Source organism: Pimephales promelas, chromosome 5 (assembly GCF_988280905.1).
Source record: "Pimephales promelas chromosome 5, fPimPro1.hap1.1, whole genome shotgun sequence".
Classification (NCBI taxonomy): domain Eukaryota; kingdom Metazoa; phylum Chordata; class Actinopteri; order Cypriniformes; family Leuciscidae; genus Pimephales; species Pimephales promelas.
The window spans coordinates 21,527,637-21,555,556 of NC_142773.1; the positions used below are offsets into that span (position 1 = coordinate 21,527,637).

General features: G+C 38.2%; 1 protein-coding gene across 2 annotated transcripts; it reads left to right on the top strand.

Annotated features, from left to right (window-relative positions):
- The first annotated feature begins 6,229 nt into the window (after nt 1–6,229).
- keap1a (kelch-like ECH-associated protein 1a) lies at nt 6,230–24,719 on the top strand. Of its 2 annotated transcripts, XM_089131131.1 has the most exons (8): nt 6,231–6,392; nt 6,476–6,548; nt 14,926–15,532; nt 17,589–17,945; nt 19,170–19,846; nt 21,914–22,119; nt 23,903–24,079; nt 24,187–24,719. In XM_089131131.1, the coding sequence occupies exons 3-8, from the start codon at nt 15,323–15,325 to the stop codon at nt 24,360–24,362; spliced, it is 1,803 nt and encodes a 600-aa protein (XP_088987257.1). In that variant the 5' UTR covers nt 6,231–6,392; nt 6,476–6,548; nt 14,926–15,322; the 3' UTR covers nt 24,363–24,719. The 2 variants fall into 2 exon arrangements, with proteins under 2 accessions (XP_039510666.1, XP_088987257.1); XM_039654732.2 differs by having other exon boundaries at nt 6,230–6,548.
- The last annotated feature ends 3,201 nt before the right edge of the window (nt 24,720–27,920 follow it).

Genomic DNA, 27,920 nt, shown 5'->3' on the forward strand with positions numbered 1-27,920 from the left:
ATGGAAAAAATTGAGTTAATACAATGAAGGAGATAGATTTAATCATCAGAAACTCAAAATAGTTATCTGAACTACATAAATTATCTAAGTTTGACAAAACAAAAAATGTTGTGATTACAAATCATGAAAATATCTTTTTACAGTGGAGGCTACATTTTATAGTTTTGCCAATTGTTCTGATATGGAAAAAATGCAATACAAATTCTGTAAATATAATTACATAGATATAGCAATGTAATGAAATTATAATTATATTAGTGCTGTCAAATTGATTAATCACATCTATAAAAGTTTTTTATATTATATATGTGCGTATATATGTGTGTGTATAAATGTACACACACAGCTACATGATATATACACACACACATATCATATAAACACTTTTATGTTAGATACAATTAATCATGATTAATCAATTTGACAGCACTAAATTAAATATAATTATAACGACAATAAAAAACTATATTTCATTAACATCTGCAATTGTTCTTCTATAAAAATGTGAAATAAACTGAATTAAATAGTATCATTTAAGACAATAAGTTTCCAAAAACAAAAAAAATGAGATAAAACTGTGCATTTCTTTCCTTTTCTTTTGTCTGTACAAAGTTTAAATCAATGGAAAATGCATGTCAATTCAATACCAACGCCTCAAAGTTGTCATGACTAATGTTTGAGTAATGGTGGTTATGAGCAGTTGGAGATGTGGTCCTAGCCATTGAGTCACTCATTCGGTGACAATGTATATTTTGAAACAATAACCATGACAGTAAGTTCGCCCGTGGGTCAGCAAACCACAATGCATTGCTTTATTCTATTGTCGAAAAAACGCTTGTTAAAGCGGGGTTTACCGTTAGTTCCACGCTGGTGTCTCGTAAATGAGTGAGTGGACTTCCTGTCCAGTTATCACCATACAATGCTATAACAAGAGGGATGTCATCCAAAGTATGAATGAATGGGGACAAAGACCATTCATCTAACAGAGCTGGAGTCTCAAGAGAGAGCTCCCACCACATTCATTAATTCTGCCCTTATCCTATAACTTCATGCGTGTCTTCTAAACAGTTATTTAAAAGATTTGCACTTCTAAACAGCATGTTCCTAAATTTAATCTATACTTCCAAACAGTTTACTCATGCATCATGCCTATGAGTAATGCATAATGCTTGAGAATGTTATGTCATATAAATAGCGCACCTCAGGAAATGTACATTTACAAAGCATGATGATGCAATCACAACAACCTCAGCAGGCTTGAGACAAATGAAAGCCGTCCAAAGAGATTAACAAGATGTAATTATCTGTGAATGAAGTGGCTGTTGCTGGGAAATACGTGACTATTGGATGTGCTCATTTTACACAGAAATAAGCTCCAGATTTCAAAGGAACTGGTCTTGCTATCATCTGCCTCAGATCTTCGAGTCGTTAGGAATATAATCCAGTCCATCAAACGACTTTGGATCATCTTGAAGGGCGAGAGTGATTATACTTTTCACTAAATCCTAAAAGATGGGGAAATAATCCAAAACATTAGCTATGCAGAACAACTGCAAGAGAGAGGAAGAAAGGGAGTAATTGAGTGATGTGTTAAAAGAGGTCTGCTTTGGAGACAGAAAAACACAGATAGTTAGAAACAGAAAAGCAAACAAGAACTTCCTCCAAGCAAATGAGTTACAGCATAAATCTCTTGGCCTGTTCACTGACTGCATCTGATTGGACGCATACCCGGCTAGGTGATGCCTATCCAGACCAGAACGTGACTTCCACTTCAAGGAACTGTCTGTATCTAAGAGGACATTTATCCTCCAGAAGCCTGCTCCAAGACAGCACAACACACCATAATGAGACAGGGAAGCATTGATTACCGGGACCCTGTGATTTAGTGGGTGAGCTCTGGCATGTGGAACAAATTATCCCACCATAAAGATTTCAGGGGGAATTCTCTTCGGGACACAGGCTTTGACTCGCGGTATTCAAGCCGAGTGTGAAAGCATTGGCTGCTTTGTTTTGAAGCCCTCCGAGGAACCCAAATTGGACATGCAGTAATATAATGATGATTATTACCCAATGGGGGGTAAAACCTTAGTCCAACACACCTCAGCATTTTCTGTCCAATCATCTTGGCCGACACAGAAACCCTCTTAAAAATGTCTGGGAAGCTGGGAGAGGCTCCAGCTCTGTGAAACATGTGCTGAAATCACTGTAAATCAAGCAATTTCCTCTTAATACACAGAGACAGTCACTGACCCCAGCGGTCCAATCCTCACTGATTGGGAGAAAATGTTTGTTTGAAGTAGGGTCAAAGCCTTTCCAGACTCGCCTAAGCTTTGTTTACACTGTAATGTATGTTATAATGTATTATTATTTTTCTAAAGAACAGATAAATGTGAATTAACATGGAATGGAGTCAAAGAAATACAAATCAGACCATCATTTCTGACAGATACCCCTGAAATAGTTTCTAAAGCAAGGGAAGCACCTTTGGCAAGAACCCCCCCCAAATAATGCATGACAGATGTATATCAACCATACACTCGGTGATGGCAAGATCTAGCAAATGTGTAGCCGAAAATCCCATGGGACACCGAGTTGTTAACTTGCTCTTTCTCCTCATTCCATCTGGATTCAATGTGGTGGGTGAAATGCATCAAAAATCAAAAAAGAAGTGCATTTCCCCCTTCATTCTCTTGTTTTGACAATTTTTTATTCATTCCTCATAAACCATATACTCCCTATATCCTCAAACAGGTTATGCAAATCCTGGATATTCTGTATATTTGCACTATACCTTCAAGTAAAAATATTTGGGGAATATCTTCATGACTCAAATCCCTAAAATATCTCAACGCACCTAGGGCTTTTGATTTGATTAAGAAAATAAAGCTAGATGAAAATTAGATTTGAAAGTCAATGCATTATAAACATATAGGCAAATGATATTAACAATAGTCATTTACATGCTCTAATTGTTCTGCCAAAAGATGCTGTTCAAAATTTGTATTTATACATGATGATGCTCAATACTTTAGTTTTGTCTTAAATATTATGGTGAGCTATTTGGAAGTATAACAACATGCAAAGAACACAAGTCCCACTACATGAATAAAACAAATCTCTATAGGCAATTGAGCTGCGTGTCATTCAGAGGCAACCATTAGAGGGAGCACAAACACAGTGTATTTAACTCAGTTTGACAATTGTATCCAGGATTGAGAATTATATAACATTTATAATGAAATCTCTAAAGTTGTCAGGCCATGCAAATCATCATAAAACATGTACAAATTGTTATTTAGTCAATTTGCATTTTTTTCAATGAGGAATTTAGTTCATTGTTATTGTTTTTTGTGTTGAATAATCAATCTACAAATTGCTTTAAAGGTGATTATTTTATTATTTTATTTTTCCTGGGTTGCCCCAATAATATTAGTATGGTTTTTAGATCAAAATAGTCAATTTAGAAATTAAAAGCATTTTTCCTAGGCTGATTTGAACGCTCTGTTTGAAGGGGCGTGTCTGCTGTGGGATTCAGTGTAACCGCCCACTGCTGTGATTGGCTGGGATGCTTGCATATGAAATAGCCACATATCACATGTGAAACTCTCTCGAATACTTTTACTACAGCTGTTATACGTTTTTACTATTACAGCTATCGAGATTAACAAATCGTGAGAAGTTTTTAAAGTATTTAGATCTATTCCCATCACATAAAATGTTGCCGCGATGAGCATTGAGCAAGCAGATGACAGACTGTTGATCGCGAGAATGAAGATCTTATCACCATAACACAGTTTCTGCACTCTCTCTAATGCTTTCACCAATGAAAAACATGATGATGTACATACTGCAAGAGCTTTGTTGTGCAGTGTAACGTACGTCAATGATTTCATAAGAGAGCTGCGGTGTGGAAATATTGTTCTTTGATCGCTTTCTGTATAATATGTTCACAATTTAATCCTACTAAAATAAACTATGTGAAGTTGATATTTTAGTCACTGGCTTGACTTATGCATAAACAGTATTGAATGATTTGAAAGAAAGATGAACACCTGTCTGAACTTGAAAAATTAGGCTACACATCAGAAATTGTTGCTTGGTAGCTCGGTTGATTTATTTTCCTATGTTTATCGAGGCCAGCTCTGTATTGGCCCAAGTTGAGGAAACAGTCATCGGTGAAATGTTTGGACCATACAAAACTTTTGGAAGTTGTGTTGGTGCATTTCCAGAGAAAATAAAATTAACCCGTTGTTTCTTCAGAGGCTCAGATGAAGGAAATAAAAACACTTTTGTGTTCATTTGTAGGCCTGCCTACATGCAAACACTGATCAACTGCCATGCTTTGCTCATTTGCAAGCATGATATCTCTTGAGGAAAAACTCAAATCGCGCCCGCGCATTTTCTCATGGGCGAGCCAAACTCTCTGGGTGGGCAAAGCAGAGAAAGGGGAGGTTACCTTCCCTCCATATGACGTCATACGGAGGAGATTCAAGATCAAGCTCAAATGCAGAGAAAGGTATAGCCAAAGCTCAGTTTACACCGATTGAAATTTCAAGCCACTGGGCGACCATATACAGGCTAGGGGAACTCATAATGTTTAAAAACCTCAGAAAGTGAAAATTTCATGTCAGGGGACCTTTAATACACATTACCAATGAATCTTTGAAACAATCAGACAGGATGGGTTTTATATGCTAAATATAATTGTAATGTATTAATGATAGATGTAATTAAATAGAGAAACAAGTAGGGAGGGTTGCATAATGGGATGGGGGCTGTCTGGAAAAGTGCTGTGGATGCAGGGTCATCAGTCTATCTGATGTTCTTCTGAACTGCTGTGTCATTGTGCTGTTTGGCAATTTCTTTATTCTTTTGGCAGTAAATGAGCACACCTGAGGTCTTGCACGCATGACAAGAAAGACATTTGCATATTATGCAGGACAAAGTCTATCTTGTGCAATATGAAAGAACACAAAATAACAATTGCACCTGTCCTCAATACTAAATGTTGATATTTCATTGTGATTCAAAACAGAGTTACCAAACCCTTGCAATAAAAGGTGGCAGATAAGTGCTGGATTATTTATTCAAATGATCATGGCAATAATATAATTATCATAATAAACTGATTAAATGTTAAATGTTCATGGAACTGATAAAGAAGGATTCGATGCTATCTCTGCCATGTGCTTTGTATATGTCCCTGATCTTTCTAACAGTAATCTTTGCAGTCCTTTGTTGGAACAATATTTGCTCTACCACCTCGTGCTTATGGTGGATTTGCATGTTCCTGCTTCAATGACTTCCTTAAGGCAATGACACAGTGAGAATCAGCTAAACAAACCTCACAAATTCTGCAAAGGTCAATGGCCTGGGTGTAACCCAACAAGGAATATAATCTTCGGAAAGCCTTGCAGGAATACTGTAAAACAATTCGATATCTGCCAGAGATCCATAAAATCTGATATAAGCCGCTGTAATTTATATATAAAGACAACACTCTTAATATGAGGGATATAAACAGAAATAAAACATTCTACAAAGAATCTCACATGCAGGACCAGGATCCAGCTAATATAAAGTTGAGTAAATTTGTTGTGTATAAGCAACAATTTAATTAAGTTAACAGTCATTTCTGTTTAACATTTTTTCAGTTTTAATATTGGCATTTTACTGCACAGCTTAGCTTTTTGTCAACATTGTTGTTACTACTTTTGAGGGGGCTGAAGTTCCCATGTTAAAATGTGGATTAGCTTGTTCATTATTGTGGAATGCCACTCACCATATAATATGACTCACTAAAAGCCTTAAGGGACAGTTACAATCTCAACAAGCCCAAGCAAATACACTGCAAATACAAATTTCATCTAGGATTAGGAAGAGGGTTTCCCAGTGGGTGTCTGTTTGCTTTTTATCAACAACCTTGATAATTCTTGGCAACGAACTTGACATTTTTTTTTTCCCATACCATGATGGTGAGGCACTCAGACCCAGAAATGGATTAGCTACCCGAAACGAGTAATCAAGTGACAAATGAGATCAACTGACAGTCCTCGTCCTCGATATATTTGCTTTCGGTTTGTCATTCAACCTCTATTAGGTCTCGTTCAGTTCAATAGAGGAGTTGCACAGTCATGCTGATGTCAATGGCAGGCACTCTGTGTGTTTGGTAAGCTGCCAGCGGGAGCGCGCTCGAGTGTGTTCGCGAGCCTCCTTCACCAGTCATTCTTCGCTGTGTGTAGAAGGCAGGCGCGCGAGCATGAGTTACAGCGTGAGCGCGCGTTTCAACTCACACAGGCAGTTGACAGCTGGAAGGCGGTACAGCTTCGCGACACAGTAAACTTTTGTGTTTTTTTTTCGTGTGTGCTTTGCTTTGACGTTTTACGCGCCAGGTAAAGGAACATTGTGTTCGTGAATGCGCGCGGAGGGGCATTAACCTCTTCATTTATTAATTTCTTTTGTTTTATTTTATCAGCATCATTCTTTGAATAAAGCATATATGCTGACAGTAGCGTAAGTGGATAACTGTCGCCGGTTCCTGATACAAGGTGAGTGTTTTTAGCGGGTGTAGATAAGAGAATTGAGTTTGGTGTCGATTAAGACCTGCACGCATTTGACACGGGGTTAAGTTAACTAAAAGTATTTTTTTTTTCTTCTCGTCGTATCAACACAATTTAATCAGGGGTGCGATAGCCCACGGTGGGATGATGTCACATTCGTTGAAATCTCGGATTACTGTTTCACGTTTTTCCCCAAAGGAAAGTGCTGACAAAGTTTTGTTCTTAATAGTGCAATCACACACGAACACGTTACTGTAATATGTTAGCACTGTTGGCAAATATCCGCGGTAACTTACTGACATTTACTACTACAGCTGCAGCATGATTGCTAGTGCTAATATTGTAGAGTAGTTAAAAAATATCGAGTAACTTACGCTTCAAACAAAGTTTGGCAAGTTAGTTCGTACATTTCTTTTCAGCCAAAAGAATAATATAGTTCTGAAATAAGCCAAAGCGTCAAGCTTTGGGTCTCACCAACGAACATGCTAAAACCCGGACTGGTCAAGCGCATATGAGTGAAGAAGAGGGGCGACCCCTCCCCATAGACAGCATAAGAAGCCCCTCCCACGCTCAAAGCGTTTTGTACTCACAGGGTTGGGACTCTATTCCGGGTTTTCTATATAGCCTAATGTCATGCTACCTGCACGAGAATTCCATTCCAAGCGGTTGTGGAGTGTACATTTCATTTCAGTTAGTGTTTTTACCACTAATCTATATACGCATTTACAATAACAATATATATTATTTGTGATTGTGAACACATTTTATAGCTTTTCATTTTAATAGTCAACTTATTTTCAGCAGTCATCTAGCTTGTACACTGCTCACTAACCAAGCAGATTGCTCATTAAACCCCTTTTTACTAGTAAGAGTGCAATTTCAGGGCTCTCTAATTCAATTTTTACTAGTAAAAAGATATTGAAGGTATGTATAAATTAAATATGTATATAATTGCAGCAGAGCTCTGTAATTGAATTAAAGAGCTCTGCAATTGCATTCTTACTAGTAACAACTGAATTAAAGAACTCTCTAATTGCAATTGTTACTAGTAATAATTGAATTGGAGAGCTCTCATTGTAATTCTTACTAATAACAAGAATTAATTGTAGAGCACCGTTATTGAAAATGAATGGAAGTCAATGGAGACATATGACTAGTAAAAAAAAATCATTTGTAGAGCTCTCTAATTGGAATTATTACAAGTAAGAATTGAATTAGATAGCTCTGTAATTGTAATTCTTACTAGCAATAATTTAATTAAAGGGGGGGTTGACTGCTTTTTTTCTTTGCATAATTGTATTTATGGAGTGCACTATAACATGTATTCGTGGTTTTTCTTTTTTTAAAAGTCTTATTTTTCATAAACTTCAGCTTTATTGTCTCCTCTGTCCCCTGAACGAGAGGTTGACTTCCTGATTCTATGAAAACACTCCCTCAGAAACACGTAGTGGGCTCAGATTGGTTAGTTTGGCCCGGTGTGTTGTGATTGGCTAAACTGTCGCTCACGTTGTCCGGAAGGTTTAACGCCCATTACCTTTACGGGCGGAACGTGGGCTCCGGTCCAGATGTAAATATAGGCGCTTTTCCACTGCATAGTACGGTACGGTTCGGTTCGGTACGGCTCACTTGTGGTGCTTTTCCACTGCATGGTACGGTACAGTACGGTTCGCTTCGGGTCGCTTTAAATGGTACCTGGTCTGTCGAGGTTCCAAGCGTACCGTACCGGTACTAAAATGTGACGTGAAACACTGCACATCACTGATTGGTCAGACAGAATCGTCACTACCAGCGTCACTACTAGCGTCATTGGATTTGCGACACGAGACACTTTTTTAGCAGTATTTTGTTTTGCTGCCATCAGCCTCATTTTAAACACATTTTTCCGTCTAGCAGTTAAAAACAACCACATACCGAGAATCAGGAACACCATCCCCTCGATAGGCTCCATTGTTCCTGTGTTGTGGGTTTGAAAATGTGGCGCTTTTAAGATGGTGTCATGGCAGTAGAGGCGCGCGCAAAATAACGATCAGTCCCACACACTTTGAAGGGGTACTACTGCAGTGGAAACGCAAAGCGATCCGAACTGTTCCGCGCCGAGTCGAAGCGTACTGAGCCGAACCGTACCGTACTATGCAGTGGAAAAGCGCCATATGTGTCGAACTGCAGTATCAGTTTGAGGCAGAATCAGACCGAGAAACTCGCGATGAAGAGAGTCAAACAGAACCTCACCACACACGGCTCTTACTAAACGTTTCTGAATGATAATTTGCTACATTTTTTAACTTTATACACGTTTGTTTTACACAATAGCATCTGACTGGCAACAATAGCAACTGACTGGCTACTAATGTCATACTCAAACAGTGTTGGCATGTTTACGTTCTTGATCGAATCGAAAATAACGTCATAAAGCATACATGAAAAATACGTTTAAAACATTAGTACTTATAGAAAATTAAGATCCATAATGTTTGTACGAGTTTGTCGTGGACACAAAATAGCATAGGCTAACTAGTAGTGGCTATAAAGCCAGCACTGGCATTTGAAAAAAAAAAAAACACAAGGCTAACGTTACGTCTGGAATTACATGCAAATACATTTAAAATGATGAAGTCTTAGCCTACTTACAGATTGTGGCCCAACACTGCTGCCTCTTGTTTTAAAGTCGGAACTGCTTCATGTTTCTTGTTGAATCTGGAGTTGAACTCGTGGAGATTCTGGAAGCTGTCTTCCGTAAAATGCACAGCACAGAGAGCTAGATTACGATCGTCATTTTCAGGAACATAATTTCAGGAACATAAACATAAATTGTATCCATTGTCGAGGAAGTATAGCGTCCATGAGAAGGCCGAAACACAGAAGACCTGACAGCTGCGTGAACAACACACTGCGCATGCCATTTTCTGCATATTCTGAGGGAGTGGTTGATGCAAATGTTCGGGTTAGTGACGTACCATAACCCAGCTGTAGTCCCAATCGAGTCGTTTTTGTAGGCAATTATACTTCCTGATTTTTAAAAGACAATATCTCTGCTTACTCTGAACTTTCAGCGCTGCAACTTTGCAGATACTGTTCATGCACCAACAGCAACATTACACACTATTTAAAATGAAAAAAGTGAAATCGCAGTCAACCCCCCCTTTAAAGAACTCACTAATTTGATTCTTAGTAAAACGACGAGTAACACTGGGAACACTTTAAGCTATAAGCCTAAGCAATTTATGATATAAGCCATAAGCCTTCCCATAACATCATAATTGTCTTCATTCAGGCCGTTTCGAGAACGCACGCGAAAAAAAGAGGTGTGATTTACTCATGAACCAATCACGTCCAATCATAACTGTTCGTATCCAATCAGCGTGATGGAATTAACTCCTCTAACGAAGCTTTCCCCTATTCTCAGTTTACCCCCATCAAACTCACCCCACACTTTGGGGAGTCTTAAAATTAAAAGGGCTCAGGGGAGGCAAGAGAGCCTCACACTGTGACTTTATATAGCCTAGTGATTTTTACATAAACAGGAAGATAAAGATTCAATGATGCAAACAGAATTCAATTATGCAGTAACACAGTTCTAAAAAGACAATAGGAAACAGTTATTGAGTTGAAATAAGTTCAGTGTTGATTCATTTTGGTTCAATAACTGTGTTGTAAAATTAATCAATTATGGAATGAGATCAATTATTAAATAAAGACACTCTGGAGAAAACAGTGATGTCATCACCAGCTTAGTCAGTGAGAATTTATATAATTTAGAGACATGCAACTTCCTCAATCCTCAATACAACTATATAGAGCATCACAGTCCCGCCCACAGCCGGTGCCGGAAGTAAAAATTCAATACAATTTCTCCATTGACATTTGAGATATAAGCCATAAAAACGTAACCATACATGGTGGACTTGTATCAGCTACGGCTGTACTAAGCGATTGTATGCTCATATAAACGCCAAAAGTTAATGGGGCACTAACCTTGTTTTAAGATAAATGCCTTTTATTCGCGATGTATTGGATAAGTACTTCATTACCCACAATCCTGAACAATCCCACAATCCAACAGTGATGCATCTGATTGGTGGAAGTCGTGTCACGTGTCTGAAACCCCGCGAAGGTACGTGAAGACTGAAGATCGCGTAATGACGTAGGGCTAAGTTCATTGGTCGCACTCATAGACATATACACCAGACCTCACCTTGGATACGGCAGTTCATTGGAACGAATGCATCAATAGAGCCGCCATCTTGAAACAGGGGAGCCCCTCCACTTTAATGCATCAGCGTCAATGTAGTAGACAGGTCTAACGCAAATAAAATCACCATAAATCATCATGAATGCGATTTTTCTTGTTTTTTTTTTTTTTGTTCCAACGGTCAGACATGTATTTATCATTGATTCCAGAAAGAATTTTTTTTTTTTAAACATTCTTCCTAGTTCAGATTTCATCCGTGAACATCATACGCTGCACAAAAGTCCGCCACCATCAATGAATTCGAAGTAAAGGCAGAGATAGCAGCGTTACCTAGCTACTTCCTATGACAAGACCCCTGTTCCAAGATGGCAGCGGTTTTGACGCATGCTTAGAACCCCCAGGTGAGGTCTAGTGTATATGTCTATGGGTCGCACTTCTGAGACGCCCTCGCGCCATTGGATGTGCAGTTGCCACAGCTTAGCTAATGAGCGAGCCAGATACTCAATGTTTTTGCATGTTATGCTGGAAATGCGTTTGCTTCAGTAAATCGAGGAAAAGGAGTTTCCCGGCACATTCACTATATAAAATTCACTGGAGAAAAAGTTCACGTGCCCGTCGTCAGATTTGGAAGTCACTCAAAAGGCTCTTTCACGGTGGCTTTCAGATGACTTCAGTGATGCGCGGTGGTTTATGGGAGGAGTAGTTCCTTTGCTCGGAAATGAAAATATGTACACAGGCTTGTACCTTTGACTTTTTTTTTTTGGATTTTCTCTTTGTTTTTTCACTCGAAATGATGTGTTGTATGCTTATGAGTTCAGCCGTAGCTGATTATCCTCAGACATGCTCTAATACTCTTTAGATATGGATTTTACAAAATGTCAATGGGAGAAATGAATGGGAAATTTACTTCCGGCACCAGCGTTCTCTCGAGCTGTGGGCGTAACGCCGCCCCGCCCCTCCCGCTGGAATCCAATCGACTGCTTTTAACAGTCAAGCCAGGACACATGTAAGCCTATCGTGTGGTTCCACTGACGCATGCGCACAGTTGAGGTTTGCGACAACGGAGACGAGAACCCTTGCGCATGCGTAGTAAACGCATAACCTGTGGGGGAAAAGACCTTTTAAACCTTATTTTGGGGCAAAGTCATCAAAGTTTTTCAGCGATTTTTATCATATTTTACTGCTGTTTCTATACAAGCAGTTTTTATGTCCTGGTCACCAGTGAAAGTGCAGTTCTAACTCTCTTCCCATTCATTTAGTTAGGAGTCTGGTCTTGTTAGTCCGAAATAGCTGCCGTTGGCAAGATGGCGGCCGAGTGGCAGGACTTGCCTAAAAGGTCTGGCTTAGTTCAGTTCTTAACCATTAGTATCGGTGCATTCAAGTCAATACTCCCAAATATTAAGTAAGCAAGCCAAAAGGTGACTGTGGCAAGGAACTATTTTGACATGAAGCTTTACCTGTCTGTATGATCTAATCATTAAATGGTTAATTTAACAAATTCGTTCAAAACAAATTGAATAACAACAGCACGCATTCATTTTAATTTTTGCATCATATTTTTATGCCTCTGTAGTCATTTACTTTTTATATATTGATAATTTACAATAATAGCTGGAAGTTCTGTTATGGATAAAGTACAGCTAACTGTAAACTACTGTTAGCTATTGCAAAAAAAAAAAAAAAAAAAAAAAAAAAACTCTGACAGGGTGATCAGGACTTCATTGAACTATCCCGAAACTCTCTCACACTGACCCAGGGCCATCAGGCGATCCTTATTGTTGAGCCCTGAGCTAATTAAACTATCATTACTCATCTCTGAATCACACTGCAATGAATTCTTGTGTGTGTTTGTGTGTGAGTATGCCCGACTCTTTCCGAGTTAACTAATAGATAACAATCGTTATGCAAAAAGTTAGAAACTTCATCGGAACAAAGGCTTTCCCAACAGCCTGATTGATTCTAGGTCAGTTTTATCACCACCCTACCATGTACCGAGTGTCTTTATGATTCACAGGTTTCCTCATAGTCATGAACACGTTCCAGGCTGCTCATAGACTGACTGGCTCTTTATCAGAGCCATGGAGATGTGTCATGGTGTAGTTATTAATGAAGTGTTTTGTGCTCTCAATAACCTCAGCTATATAACTGTGACACAGTGGAACTTCGCTCTCCCTCCCTCCCTCTTTCTCTCTCTCTAAGTGATGAGCACTTTGTGTTGTTAAACTCATTGCAAATGAGTTTATTCTCATGAATTATGTGGAGAAAAGCCACTCAATCACCACTCCAAATTATCGCATAGGCCTATACCTCCCTTTTTGGGATGTTGGTTCAAATTTGCTTTGGCAAACATAAGCAAAATTTATGAATTAAATAACATTATAAGTATGAATATAAAAAATATAAAATAAAATATAAAATAAATAAACAGATCAAATAAAATGGAAACCTTAACTGTTTTTCCATTACACTTCAAATTACGCAAATTGAAATTGATAACACGCCCAGTTTCACAAAAGCTCATATATAACAAAAAGTTTTTATACTTGCATGTGGTGTATTTTCAGCCAATTTGAAAGAAAGAATATTTCGCATAACTTTAATGGGAACAGTTTTTTTTAGCATTCAAAGGTCTGGCGTAGTCACATGCTCATTCTTTAAAGATGGCGCGGTATGTTTGGACAGAAGACAAGACAGAGTTCTTTATTAAACTCATAAAAGAAAAAATAATTACAGGAGTTCCTCTGTGAAATCACAGACTGTACGTAATACCTGTAATAATAACCTCCCAAAAACAACACATACATTGCCACTCCCAAGTATAAAGGGTTTTCCTTGCCATTAATGCTTGGATATTAACACGCCTGTCTCCATCGTATTAAAAATGATGGCTAGTGCGGTGGCTGCCATATACATAAACCCATTACGATAAGTCTGTTGCCATGATTTTTGGAATGACTTGTTGCGTTAAATTGCATTTTATTCGCGTAACATCTATATGTTAATGGCAATAAACAATGGTATATCTAGTGAATAATCAAAACAGCATTGAAATGTAGGAATGAAAAATCTTGCCCATGTCATGTAAACTTGTACTAATTCCTCACTCTGACTATTGGTGTACATGTAAATGTAGCCATTGAATGGAAAGTGCTGTGTAAAGGTTCTTCATAAATATTCCACAGACACAGCATACAGGTTTCGAATGGCATTGAGGGTAGGCAAATAATGGCTATTCCTTTAATTGCACACAGCACATCATGGTAGTTTACCAGGACAAAAGTTCACTTGGCAGCACCTTCCAGAAAACTTCCAGAGCTTTTCACTTTCTGTTCTATTATTTTTCAAATAACCTGACACTCGAGTTAATGGTTAATCCCACCAGAGCCATGGAGCTAATGTGCATGGCTCAGCATGTTAAAGTCTGGCTTTGCAGTATGGCATGTGGGAGCATGACACAATGAGCTTTTATGAGGGATGGAGGCCACGACTGAAGGAGCTCTCTTACTTCCAAAAGAAGCCGTGGCTGGCAGCGTTGTCTTGTGATAAACTGCGCTTTAAGACAAATAAATGTCTTCAACACTGAATAGTATAATAACAGCAACAACAGTAGCAAGTGTGGGACTTTACATAACCCATGAAAAAAAACAACAACACCATGACTGATAAACAACAGACTTTGGCCTTCACTCGAAAACCATGTTGGTGTGCACAAAGGTCTTTTGATACACAACTATTTCAGTTGTGCCACAAGCATGGTTTTGGAAGTCCTGTCTCTATGCAGGAAATCACATGGTTCGTCTGTGAACAAGGGAGTGGCTTTGCTGTTTACTTTATTTTTTTTTTTAAGTCTACTTGACATCCGTCAGAGAATAGGGAAGTGAAACATGATTCAGCCAAGTCTGTGCAACTGTCAACATAGACTGTAATTGAAGACAGTTTCTTGTAAATTTTGTTATGATGGACATGGGCTCTTCAGTATTTACGTAAAGCTGCCATTGTATTCCTTTTATATTGCCTATTGCATGTTGTGTTTGTTTAGTTTTATATCCAAGATATCTTCCTCAATCATCTTTATGCATTTGCTAAAAATAAAACCTCTGGTGGGGGGATTAACAAAACATTTCTCTGTGATTTATCTGTATTTTTGTGTGTGTGTGTGTGTGTGTTTTTTTACAGGGTGAAAAGAGCACAATCCAACTCAGAGGACAATAACCTTTTGGAAGAAAAGAATATTGCATTTTTAATGCGTATGCTTAAAATAATTTAACTTTGCGTGTACATCCCCTAGTCTATAGGATAAAAATGACTTTTTACCTCGTCTATAAAGACAAAAAGAAGCATTTGTCTGATTTAAAGGACGTGATGGTATAATATCTTTTTATTATATACTGTGAATATTTCAACAATGCCAACTTGGCTTGATACAGAATCTTTGGATGGTGGACTTCTAACCAGGCAGAAGAAACATGGCTCTCATCAGGTGTGCCTATTTTTCTTCATGACGCGTGGATGGATATAGATATTCAGTCACCATCCGTTTCCTACATATCAGTGACATTCTAGGTCTCAGAGAATGAACTGTCCAAGAAAGAAGAGGCCCATTAAAGATGAGGATTTCTCTGCCATCGTGGTGCCCTCCATGAGGGGTCATGGTTACTTGGATTACACGGTTGAAAGTCATCCCTCTAGAGCCATGCAGGTCATGGATGAGTTCCGGCATCATGAATTACTCTGTGATCTGGTTCTACATGTGATGTACAAGGACAAGATAGTGGATTTTAAGGTGAGATTTACAGTGGTCAGTTCTTAAAGGTGCACTAGCTGAAAAGGCCTAAAAGCATAAGCTAGCCTGTTTTTTTTTTTGTTTTTTTTTTTTAAGAAAAAGCTGTCTTAAAAAAAGTCTCAATCAACTCAATAGTTCATTAGTCAGGGCACTGATCAAAGAGTCGGCCATTTTAAGGGCTGTCTCAATCCCAAAATCCTACCAGTGCGCTCAAACGTTCGCTCCCTAAAAAAGTCCCACAGTGTACAGTGAAAACCAGGGAGCATCGATGCTCGCTATCTTTCCTTAATAGAAGTTCTGATGTGTGAAACGTTATTCACGCGAGCCAACTCACTACACTACTAATGACATGCGATTGTCATTATTTAATTGTATTTTGGTATTACATTGTTACAAGTTATAAACATAATCTATCTAACATTTATGATTTATTTACGGCTGAAATGTTGCACTTATATGTAACAAGCAAACTATTTATCATAATGTACTTTAAATAACATAAAAAAATTATCATCAGAAAGATATCAGTTCTGCTGTTGTTCATTAATACCAGTAGTGATGTGATACGATAAGGACATTGTTGAGGACATGTCGAAGGAAATAGTCATGTGTCCCAATGTGTAGTGAGTCAGTGAGTAGTGCCTGTGTTTGTGTACACGATGTACTGATTCAGGACCTACAGTAGGAAGCAAGGGAGCTGATTGAGACGCACCCTTATTCTACTATTGTCATGAGATCTCCCATTACAGCACAGTCTGTTCTAACCATTTTTTTGTTTTGTTTTAATGGAGTTGAGTTTCACACAATTATCCATTGCATGATAAAAAACAATGTTAGCACAGTAGTTTTAGGTATTTCAGGATTTAATTTGGGGCTATTTTGGTTTCCCGGGTTCACAGGACTTTTTCCATATCATATACTGTACAGTGTTCGTATACATCAGCTGTATCTTAATTATTCATAAGATTGAGTGGCTAATATTACATGAAAGCATTACATTATACGCCTTATTCACGGCAGCGCCATCTTTGATTTTTAATGAGAATGAAAGCGAGGCTGTGAGGGATAGTCATGCATCTCTTCAATGGGCTGTACTGTTATTTAATGTGTTTTCGGATTGTTCTGCTCATGAAACACTGAAAGAAATATCTTTCCAAGAAATTTCAGTTGACAAAAAACTCCCGACAATGTAAGCTGTGGAAAATTGTAAGTATCTAGCAGTTTTATTCAGCTTTTTACAGCGGATGCCATTGGAAACACGGTAAGTCTATCCCTCACAGCCTCACTTTCATACCTGTCATGGCGCTGCTCTGAATAAGGTGTATTGTTATAAAGGGGGACTTTGTGTATTTATGTTATTATTAGCTTCAAAAATATATTTGTGCATTCTTGATACTGTGATGCCTACATTTATTAGCAGGATTGGTTTGTTTTGTGTTTTGTTTTTAATTTATTTTGACAAATGATATAGAATGTCTATAGAAATGTATTAACTATTGGCCTTAACACATAATACAAAAAAATAATAATGATTGGCTTATTGCATAAGATTCAGAATTTTAATATCAATGCTTCCCTAGTATATTAGTTGTTCTCTAATACTTTGTATAGTAAACTACATTGATTCCTCTGCTTGGATTCTTAAAAATTATATTCCAACTAGCAAATCAGGTCCAGCATGTTTTTGTTTCTTTTTAGTATGTTATGTCTCTGACACTGCAAATTACAGAGCACACAGATAAATTGTTCTCATTACAAGTGAAGAATTATATTAGTACACGTTAAGGCATTCAATTGCACATTCTGTACAGCTCTCATGATTTAGTCAGGTGTGTCCTGTCTGCTTTTTTTTTTTTTTTTTTTTTTTTTACGCCAGCCCAAAATCTACCAGAAGAAGACCTGTCGAAACGTTGCCTTTATATTAAATATGGGAGTTCAAAGCAGTGTTGCGGACATTACATTTTTTTCACTTTAGTAAGTTTCTTTTGTCCTGCACCTGCCAGAAGGTGGGATGTGCACACAATTACTTTTATAAACAAGTGTCTACATTCCCCAGGTACACAAACTGGTGCTGGCTGCCTGCAGTCCTTACTTCAAAGCCATGTTCACCAGTAACTTCAAGGAATGCCACGCCTCAGAGGTCACCCTGCGAGACGCGTGTCCTCAGGTCATCAGCCGCCTCATTGACTATGCCTACACCTCTCGCATTACAGTGGGCGAGAAGTGTGTTCTTCACGTCCTCTTGACAGCGATGCGCTATCAGATGGAAGAAGTGGCCAAAGCATGCTGCGATTTCCTCACAAAGAACCTGGAGCCGTCCAACGTCATAGGCATCTCGAGGTTTGCAGAGGAGATCGGCTGCACCGAGCTGCACCTTCGCACAAGAGAGTATATCAACACTCACTTCAATGAGGTGCGTGCCCTGTAGACTGCATACACCGAAGTGTCAGTTAGCAGCAATCGATAGTTGCCACCTGCTGTGCTCTCTTAAGTAACTGTACTGAGCAAATGACCTGTAACAGTTAGTCTGTGAATGAATGAAGGCTGTAGAGAACAGCGCTGTGTAGCTAATTGATTTGTCAATGGAACTCAGGTCTGCCTTGCAGATGGATATTGATTCGTATAAATTATCATGCTGTCAAATGAATCGTGCAATGAAGCAATAGTTAACCTAAAAACTATAATTAACCCAAAAATGCTCATGTCACTCTCCAACCTGTATTATTTTTCTTTCTTTATTACATTGTCCTTAAACTCGAAAAGAGATGTCCAAGCTGCACTTTTCCATACATTGAAAGTAGATGGCGTTTTATACGGTCAAGCTCAAATATTAAACGTAATGCATAAATGTATTTACCGTGACAAAGTACCATAAAAGTTGTCCACAGGACCCATGCTGCTCATCTTCTGAAGCCAAGCAATAGCTAAAAATAGAAAAAGCATGACATTAAAGTCATTGTTCACTGATTATCCAATTCACATCTATTCAAAGAACTACAGTAGATGATACGAGTTTATATATTGTTACTGTTTTTTTTAAACCATCCTGTTCTTTCCATGAAAATGGGCTTTGGCGGCATAAAAAAGGATGTTTGGTGTCAATGATGTCAAACCTAGCACAATGTGTCTAAAATCACATTTTTTTAATTAAAAATAAGCATGAATGAGATTTGTGAGCTCCCTAATGATCAAATAATATTAATTTTGGTACTGTTACATTAGTGAAATTTCAGTGAATTTTGCTGTCAAAAAAGCCCCATTGTCTGTCGCCAATAGTAAAGCGATGTATGAAGCACAGTTCTTAAAGTAGTTACTTTTAAACCAAACAGCTTTCTGTTGGACAACTTGGTAAAACTACATGACCAACTTGAACCCGTTGCGAAATCTATGTGGGGAATTCTTTCGCACTCATGCTAAATTCTCAATCATGGGGATTCCTATTGAAATTGACTGCATTTTACCCTCAAAAATTCACAGAACAATGATACATGTGACTGCCCCTTTATGGAAAAAGGTGAACATTCCTTTAATTTGTTCTTTTTTTCATTTATTGTCCCTTTAATAAGTTGATTATTGATATTTAAAAATATTTCAGTTTAATTTTCAGATCTAACTATCCTCCATGCTCATGTCACAGGTAACCAAAGAGGAGGAGTTCTTCAGTTTGTCCCATTGCCAGCTGCTAGAGTTGATCAGTCAGGAGAGTCTAAAGGTGCTCTGCGAATCCGAGGTCTACAAGGCCTGCATTGACTGGGTCCGCTGGGATGCGGAGGGCCGGGCGCAGTACTTTCATGCCCTCCTCAACGCGGTCCACATCTATGCCCTGCCGCCCACATTCCTCAAAAGGCAACTGCAGTCTTGCCCCATCCTCAGCAAGGCCAACTCCTGCAAGGATTTCCTGTCCAAGATCTTCCAGGACATGGCTCTTCGAAAATCCCTCCCGCCCCCTCCTCATCGTGGGACGCAACTCATCTACATAGCGGGAGGGTACAGGCAACACTCTCTGGACACTCTGGAAGCCTTCGACCCAAGGAAGAATGTCTGGCTAAAGCTATCTGACATGGGATCTCCCTGTAGCGGGCTAGGGGCTTGCGTGTTGTTCGGCCTCATTTATACGGTCGGGGGACGGAATCTCTCCCTGCAGAACAACATGGAGTCTGGATTTTTGTCCTGCTACAATCCCATGACTAACCAGTGGACCCAGCTGGCTCCGCTCAACACGCCCAGAAACCGAGTGGGCGTCGGGGTCATTGACGGAAGCATTTATGCCGTAGGGGGTTCACATGCCTCTACACATCATAACAGCGTTGAGAGGTAAGGCTGGGACAGGAAGAAAACAATTCAAAAAGGTTTTGTGTTGTCCAGGTTTGTTTTACGTTGTGGGGTTTTTCCCCTTTTATATTATATTTCCTTTCTATTATACATGCGCTAGTGGAATCAAAACATTAGCACAGTGGAGAGTGACAGATTTAAACTTTTTATTACACCAAAGACTGAGTCGCGCACCTGTCCGACAGAAGAACATTCACACAGAACGTGATAAAATCTTAGCAGAAAGGTTACAATACACGCTACACTTGTGACACGTCATAAGTACATAAAGTGTTTTGACTTGAAGAACAATCTCCTTCCATCAGGGTGTAGAGATCAGTTTGCTCTGTTCTTTTCACAGCAGTCACTCTTGACTAACAAGCTTCAGGCAAATCTGTTTCATAACGTACATTCCAGTCAGGCTAGGCCTTTCAGAAGAAACTCATCTTCTCAATAAGTGTAATGATGTGAATATTTTATAATTATTAGCCAATGATGACAGATCAGGTAAGAGAGATTCATCAGCAACCTGAAACGAAAGTGTCATGTTGTTTGTTGAATAGGAAGGACTCCAGAGTTCTGTGAGAGCTAAGAACTGGTTGTTATACAGTATTGAACCCCAAACTGTACTGTGTATACAGTAAATAAACATTCATAAACAAGATACATTATGCCACAAGCAGAGAATGTAAAGTAAGTGGCATACACCTCATTAAAGGAGTAGTTCACTTTTCAAAAAACTTCAAGATGAACTTCAAGATCCTCCAAGATGTCCATGTCTTTCTTTCTTCAGTCGAAAAGAAATTAAGGTTTTTGATGAAAACATTCGAGGATTTTTCTCCATATAATGGACTTCAGTGGGAACCAAACGGTTCATGATCCAAAAGACAGTTTCAGTGCAAACTGTTCAAAGGGCTTTAAATGATTCCAGATGATGAATAAGGGTCTTGTCAAGTTAAACAATCTCTCATTTAAAAAAACAAATAACAAAGTTTAAGTTTTTCATCAAAATGAACAAATCTTTTTCCGAGTCAATTTGTTCATTTCGTTCGTTGAATCAACCAAATGACTCAGAAAAAGATTTGTTCATTTTGATGAACGAGTTCGAACAGGAGAGTCACGAACGTTCATTGCAGAACAGAGAAAGACGAGCATTTGAGCTTATAAAACTTAAACTTTGTTATTTATTTATTAAATGAGTGATCATTTCGCTTGATAAGACCCTTATTAATCGTCTGTAATCGTTTAAGCCCTTTGAACACTGAAAGTGTCTTTTGGACATTGAACCGTTTGGTTCCCACTGAAGTCCATTATATGGAGAAAAATCCTGGAATGTTTTCATCAAAAATCTTAATTTCTTTTCAACTGAAGAAAGAAAGACATGGATATCTTGGATGACATGGCGGTGAGTAAATTATCAGGAAACGTTTTTTTCAAAAGTGAACTACTCCTTTAACTTTGTATTTATTTCTTATTTTTCCTATGGATTTGTGATATAATTTTCAAAAAGCATTTCTTGTAGACAACAGCTCAAGATTCATAACAGAGACATGTGAGTCCTATTGAGGGTAATTTAAATCTGAGCGAGCAGCTCAAAGCGGAAAGTTAATCTGTCCAGGAATGCATGGGAGAAAGCGCTTGTATTCTATTTAAGAATTAGAGCTAGGTACAAATTCAAACAATAAATGTCGATAGATCATCTACAATTTCAAAGATGTGTGAAATTCAAGACTCGGTAATATATGTGCCTCTGTTGTGCTGGGAGACAGAAACTCTTGGGTCAGTAACAGTAGCTGTCTTCACAAGATTTTAAATGGGGATCTTGCATTGTTGGCAGGTTAAATAAAACCTATTCTTGCTGAAGGCAGATTTTTAATTTGTGACATTCTGTTGGTAATATAACAGATCATTGGTATTTGGCTCTGGATATCATTGTTAGAAACAATGGAATACTTGAAGTGATGAGCCTGAGATATTACAGAGGATCTTTTATATTGCCATGTCTATGAAATCATATTCATACATTATCTAAATTTGTTTGTAAGGATGTCTTGCTTATTGTTTTCACAGGTATGACCCAGAAACAAACCGCTGGACATTTGTGGCCCCTATGTCAGTAGCACGACTGGGGGCCGGTGTCAGCATGTGTGGGGGGAGTCTGTATGTGGTGGGGGGGTTCGACGGGGACAACCGATGGAACACGGTGGAGCGCTATCAACCAGACACGAACACCTGGCAGCAAGTGGCACCTATGAACACAGTTCGGAGTGGCCTTGGTAAATATTCTGCACCATTTATCAAATTAATGGACTGGAACAGTTTTCTTTTATTTGACATGTTAACCACAGTCATGTGATGTACTGCATGAATCGTGCCATTATATAAGAGTGAGTAAAGGCAACAATAGGAAAATAAGAGAACAAATGACTAAATCAACTGAATAAACAACATAATATATAATATAATATTCAGTGTTTGAAACTTTGTATTATTAGCACTTGTCATGCTATTGCCTCCTTAAAGGAGTAGTTCACTTTTAAAAAAAAAACTTTTGCTGATAATTTACTCAGCCCCATGTCATCCAATATATCCATGTCTTTCTTTCTTCAGTCGAAAAGAAATTAAGGTTTTTGATGAAAACATTCCAGGATTTTTCTCCATATAATCGACTTTACTGGGAACCAAACGATTCAAGGTCCAAAAGACAGTTTCAGTGCAAACTTTTCAAAGGACTTTAAACGATTCCAGGTGATGAATAAGGGTCTTATCAAGCGAAACGGTCGGTCATTTAAAAAATAAATAACAAAGTTTAAGTTTTATAAGCTCAAATGGTCGCCTTGCTCTGTTCTGTGATGCGCGTTCGTGACTCTCCTGTTAGAACTCGTTTATCAAAATGAACAAATCTTTTTTTGGTGTCATGAAAATGAACATATTGACTCGGAAAAAGATTAGTTAATTTTGATAAAAGAGTTCAAACAGGAGAGTCACGAACGCGCATCACAGGACAGAGCAAGGCGAGCATTTGAGCTTCTAAAACTTAAACTTTTTTTTTTTTTAAATGAGCAATTGTTTCGCTTGATAAGACCCTTATTCATCGTCTAGAATTGTTTAAAGGCCTTTGAACAGTTTGCAGTTTGCACTGAAACTGTCTTTTGGACCTTGAACCGTTTGGTTACCAGTAAAGTCGATTATATGGAGAAAAATCCTTAAATGTTTTCATCAAAAACCTTAATTTCTTTTCGACTGAAGAAAGAAAGACATGGACATCTTGGATGACATGGGGGTGAGTAAATTATCAGCAAAAGTTTTTTTTTTTTAAAGTGAACTACTCCTTTAAGATGAATCACTTTTTGTAAGTGGCTTTTGATAAAACTACCTGTTAAATGAATAAATGTAATAATAAACCTGAATCAAACATAAGCTAAATAACATACCACTTTTTAAGTAAACAATTAATACACTAAGTTTTTGTTCACAAGTTAATACATAAAAAAAAGATCAAACTATTTAAAAAATGTCCATGAAGGTTACTTGACTTCTAGGAATTCCTAGTTCCCAGAATTGCTTGTCTCTGCAGCCTTGCACAACAATTCAGTATGTTATGTAATTGCTAAATCTGTGGCATAGTCATCAATGATTAATTTCAGGAGAGTTGAAGAATTACATGTGCAGTCGACGTAAAGACATGTACGATTTAAAGAGATAATTCATTTAGGAATGAAAATTCTTTCATCGTTTATGCACCCATATGTCTTGTATGTTTCTCTCTTCTGTGTTATAAAAAGGAGACAGTTTAAAGAATGTTCACACTGCTATCTTTCACGCAATGAATGTAGATGGGACCAGGAACTGTCATGCTTGAAAAAGGCATCATGAAAGTAGTGCATACATTTAAGTTCTACTAAGAAAATAATGCTTTGAAATTCTTGACAGACTTGGTCACCATTCACTTTCATTGTATGGCTGGAAGCGCCATACCAGAAAATACAGGACATTCATACAATGAAGTAAGGACTTGATGGCGTGTACTAAGCTGTTTGATTTGTGTTCTGTTTGTAGGGGTGGTGTGTATGGATAACTACCTCTATGCAGTTGGAGGCTACGATGGACAAACCCAACTCAAAACGATGGAGAGATATAACATCGCTCGAGATGTGTGGGAACCCATGGCCTCTATGAACCAATGCCGCAGTGCACATGGTGTCACAGTCTACCAATGCAAGATATACGTGTTAGGTGAGCTGGATTGGTGGAAAGGAATGCATGAAGTGATCAAATGAATACCTTGAGTGCAGTGGCTAAATGCCTAAATGTCAATAATCTTTAATATTATTCCATATCAGGTGGATTCAATCAAGGGGGTTTCTTGTCCAGTGTGGAGTGCTACTGTCCATGCAGTAATGTATGGACGGTTGTAACAGATATGCCTGTTGGGCGCAGTGGAATGGGTGTTGCTGTAACCATGGAACCGTGTCCTGGAATCCTGTCAGAGGATGAAGAGGACGAGGAGGAGATGTAATGTGGAAATTTGACCTGTGAACATGTGCCATTTTGAAGACAGCACATGCTGGATTTCCTTCGAATTTCTTTTTGCATGTGATGCCAATAAGAACATTTCTTTGTCATTTTAGCTTAATTAAGTTTAATTTGATAAATCTCCATCCACGCTACAAAGCGTGTGTGATTTAGAGAAAGAAGCATGGCTTATCACTGGACTAATGATCACTGTACCAGGACTAAAAGAATATGACTGAGAAACGCACAATCTTTTTGTCAAACTGCTGAACACATAATTTTGTGAGCTTGTTCTATAATGCTTTTCATGTCTGTATATGCACTGTTTAATGTGCACACCTTATAAAACACTTAAATCTGATGAACGTTTGGCTTGGGGTTTGATTTTGCTTTCCTTTTATTTTTTCGGGGGCATTTCCAGTAAGTCAGGATATATAATGAATTAAAAGGTATTCTTACAGTTCTTAAAATAATTCGAAGTGTCTTCTAATACACCTTTAAATCAGTTGAATTATGATTTCATGTTTTAATGCGTTATATTCTTCATTGGGTTTAACCACAAACAGATAAATATGATTGTTAAAGATATCACAGATGTCAATTACGCATTAGAAATATCTTATAGGGAACAGGCTTAATAAAAGTGTTACCATGTTTGCTTTTTACCACTAGGTGGAGGACTTTTACTTCCAGAGAGAACTAAGAGCCTGTCCCAATACTGGCACTTGCAGTCTATGGACTTGACCACTTGTCTGCTTCCGTGATGTATTTCCTGTATTTGGCCCAGGTGTTCAAGTGAGTGTGAAGTGTGTGTAAGAACTTTTGATCACCCAATGGGACACTTACTGTACATAGGGTCAATCAAATGTAATTGTGGTGCTTCTAATTAAGTCATAAAAGCAGTTTCAAACATTTTACATAATGTACATAGTCAATAAAATGTGCAACTTTACATTTTTATACTAAATTATATGTAATATCTAATTAATTTCACTGGCACTGGAATGTTTTCCTAGGAATCTGGTGATTTGAACATGATGAATGAGGCTGGGATACGGTTAACCTCAAATATAGCTCCATAGCAGTGTTAGAATTGGTGTGCAAAAAGGGCACTGAGCTTTGGCATTATTCAGACTTGGGACAGTCTTGAGCCCTTCCTGTTTCTTGCATGCGAGACCGCAAGTGTGAGAATTGGGACAGGATGTGGATTCAACAGAAGCTGAAATGAATTTTCTGCAAGTGTACTTTATCAACTCTTTCAAAGTTCATTTTTAAAAATGATAAACTGTATCAAAAACGTATTATGTTGATTAAATCGGAAAGGGTTTAGTTTAGGGTCCAATTCTTACTATTAATAGTTGCTTATTAGCATACTAAGATATTGGCTTTTTATTAAAGGGATACTCCACCCAAAAATGAAAATTCTGTCATCATTTACTCACTCTCAAGTTGTTGCAAACCTGTATGAGATTCTTTCTTCTGCTGAGCACCAAGGAAGATATTTTGAAGAACGATTGGACCCAAACAGTTGTTTTGCACCATTGACTTCCATAGTAGAAAAACAAATACTGTAGAAGTCAATGGTGCCAAAGTTCCAATCGTTCTTCAACATATTTTCCTTTGTGTTCAGCAGAAGAAAGAAACTCATACAGGTTTGCTACAAGTTAAGCGTGAGTATATGATGACAGAATTGTCATTTTGGGTGCATCCCTTTAATACTTATAAAGCACATTTTAATGCCTTATTCTGCATAACCATATTCTTCACCCATTAGCAGTAATTAGGAGTTTATTGAAGCAAAAGTCAGGTAATAGGGAGAATTCGTCCCCATTCTAAAGTGTGACAATGAATTTAGAAAACAAAGATTTACATTTTCTGATAGTTATTTTCTGCATGGCAATGCAGTTTGTGTGGTATTTCTTTTCACTTGTAAAGAGACAAGTACTTCTGTGATGTTACAATATTTATCATCCATCATGTGTCAAGCTTGTTTATATGAACTGGCTGAGCCTCTTTTTTTTCTTTGCCTCATCCAAGTTTCAGTGCATTTTTGCTGGATTGGTCTCAGGAAAGCCAACGGAATTAGAGAGGCTGCATGATTAACAGGGCCTTAAGTCACAAAAAAACTTTTATATTCATAATGTGTTATGGATTGGTCAAGATATAGGTTTGTTGCTGTGTTAGAGCAAGCTTTTTGTTCGCTGTCTCCATGTGCAGGAGTGGCTCGTTACATTTCCACGGTGAGACTCGATGGTTTGTTTGCCCAGTGATAACTGTTTAATCCACAAACACAAAGGCTCAACTTCTTTTCTGCAGGTTCCTGGCTTTATCCATATCAAATCATGAGGTGCCATGTCAACACTGGCATACTGGGCAAACAGATTCCAGTCCTTGGGCGGCTCACTGGCAAATCCTCACCGTGTGGCAGGATGTGAGATGTGTGATCAGCGGGCAGTGGATCTGTCACACACAAACACATGCTGAGAGACACATAAGAGTGTGAGTAAGGACCCAAGGCCTTGTTTTGGCTAATCCTGAACTCTGATTGGATGGTGAGCTGGAGCTGTCTCTTCCCCAAGCCTAACAATATATCTGATGACTCACATGGCAAAGTATGACGCACTCTCCAGTACACACACACACACACACATAGTCAGGAGCGTATGTGTTCAACAAACCTCAGTGCCTAAATGATCTGGGTTGACACACAGCTGCCTTCCATAATGTGTAAGGTACTAACTTGAGACATCACAGTGCTTAACACGTGAATATACACTGACTGGTCAAAGCTAAGGAAGCTTACAGTGCCTGCAGTCAAGCCACTTGGATATGCCTCACAATAGGGAAGAAACAACTATTAATTACCATTTCATAATGACTTTAGTGCCTCCGAGCAAGTTATTGTCAGATGTCACATCTGAAAGAGTCACGTAAAAATCGTTAGCCAAACAAATTACACTTTTACATTAGTAATCTAATTCAAAATATACAACACGTTTTGTATAAAGTGCATCAGTTTACCTGTGCTGAAGGTATTGCAAATTATATTGTCCAGAAATGTGTTAATATTCACATCCACACATAGGAGGAGCTAGGATTCTTTGCTTTCCTGAGCTGACAGCAAAAGCCAAATGATTGTGGTTTGGTTTGAAATGAATGAAATACACTTATTGTCCCCAAAGGGGAAATTTGTGTTTGACTCAAGGTGTTTACATTGACATGCATACATTAAAATCACCAGTATTATAATAAATAACAATTCCTGTACACAACCCCCCCCCCCCCCCCCCCCTTAGTGGCGACCCTGCATACACATACATATATACACATCATTTATCAATTTACCTCTTAAAAGACGTTTTAAGACAAAGACTTCTTAAAACGGGTATATCTACACATCTGACCATTTGTTTCTTAGTGTCCTGTTGAAGAAAACCCAGCTATTAATGTCACCTCTTAGTTTCTTAAAGAGAAAACAAGCATCAGACATGTTTCAAAATCTCACATGGCCAGTGCCCAATACATCTTTTTTAGACGGTCATAAAATGGCATATTACATTTA

Coding starts and splice junctions, on each gene's coding strand:
- keap1a (XM_039654732.2), top strand. CDS start 15,323: ATGAACTGTCCAAGAAAGAAGAGGCCCATTAAAGATGAGGATTTCTCT. Junction 15,533..17,588: donor ACAAGATAGTGGATTTTAAG/GTGAGATTTACA, acceptor TACATTCCCCAG/GTACACAAACTGGTGCTGGC. Junction 17,946..19,169: donor TCAACACTCACTTCAATGAG/GTGCGTGCCCTG, acceptor CTCATGTCACAG/GTAACCAAAGAGGAGGAGTT.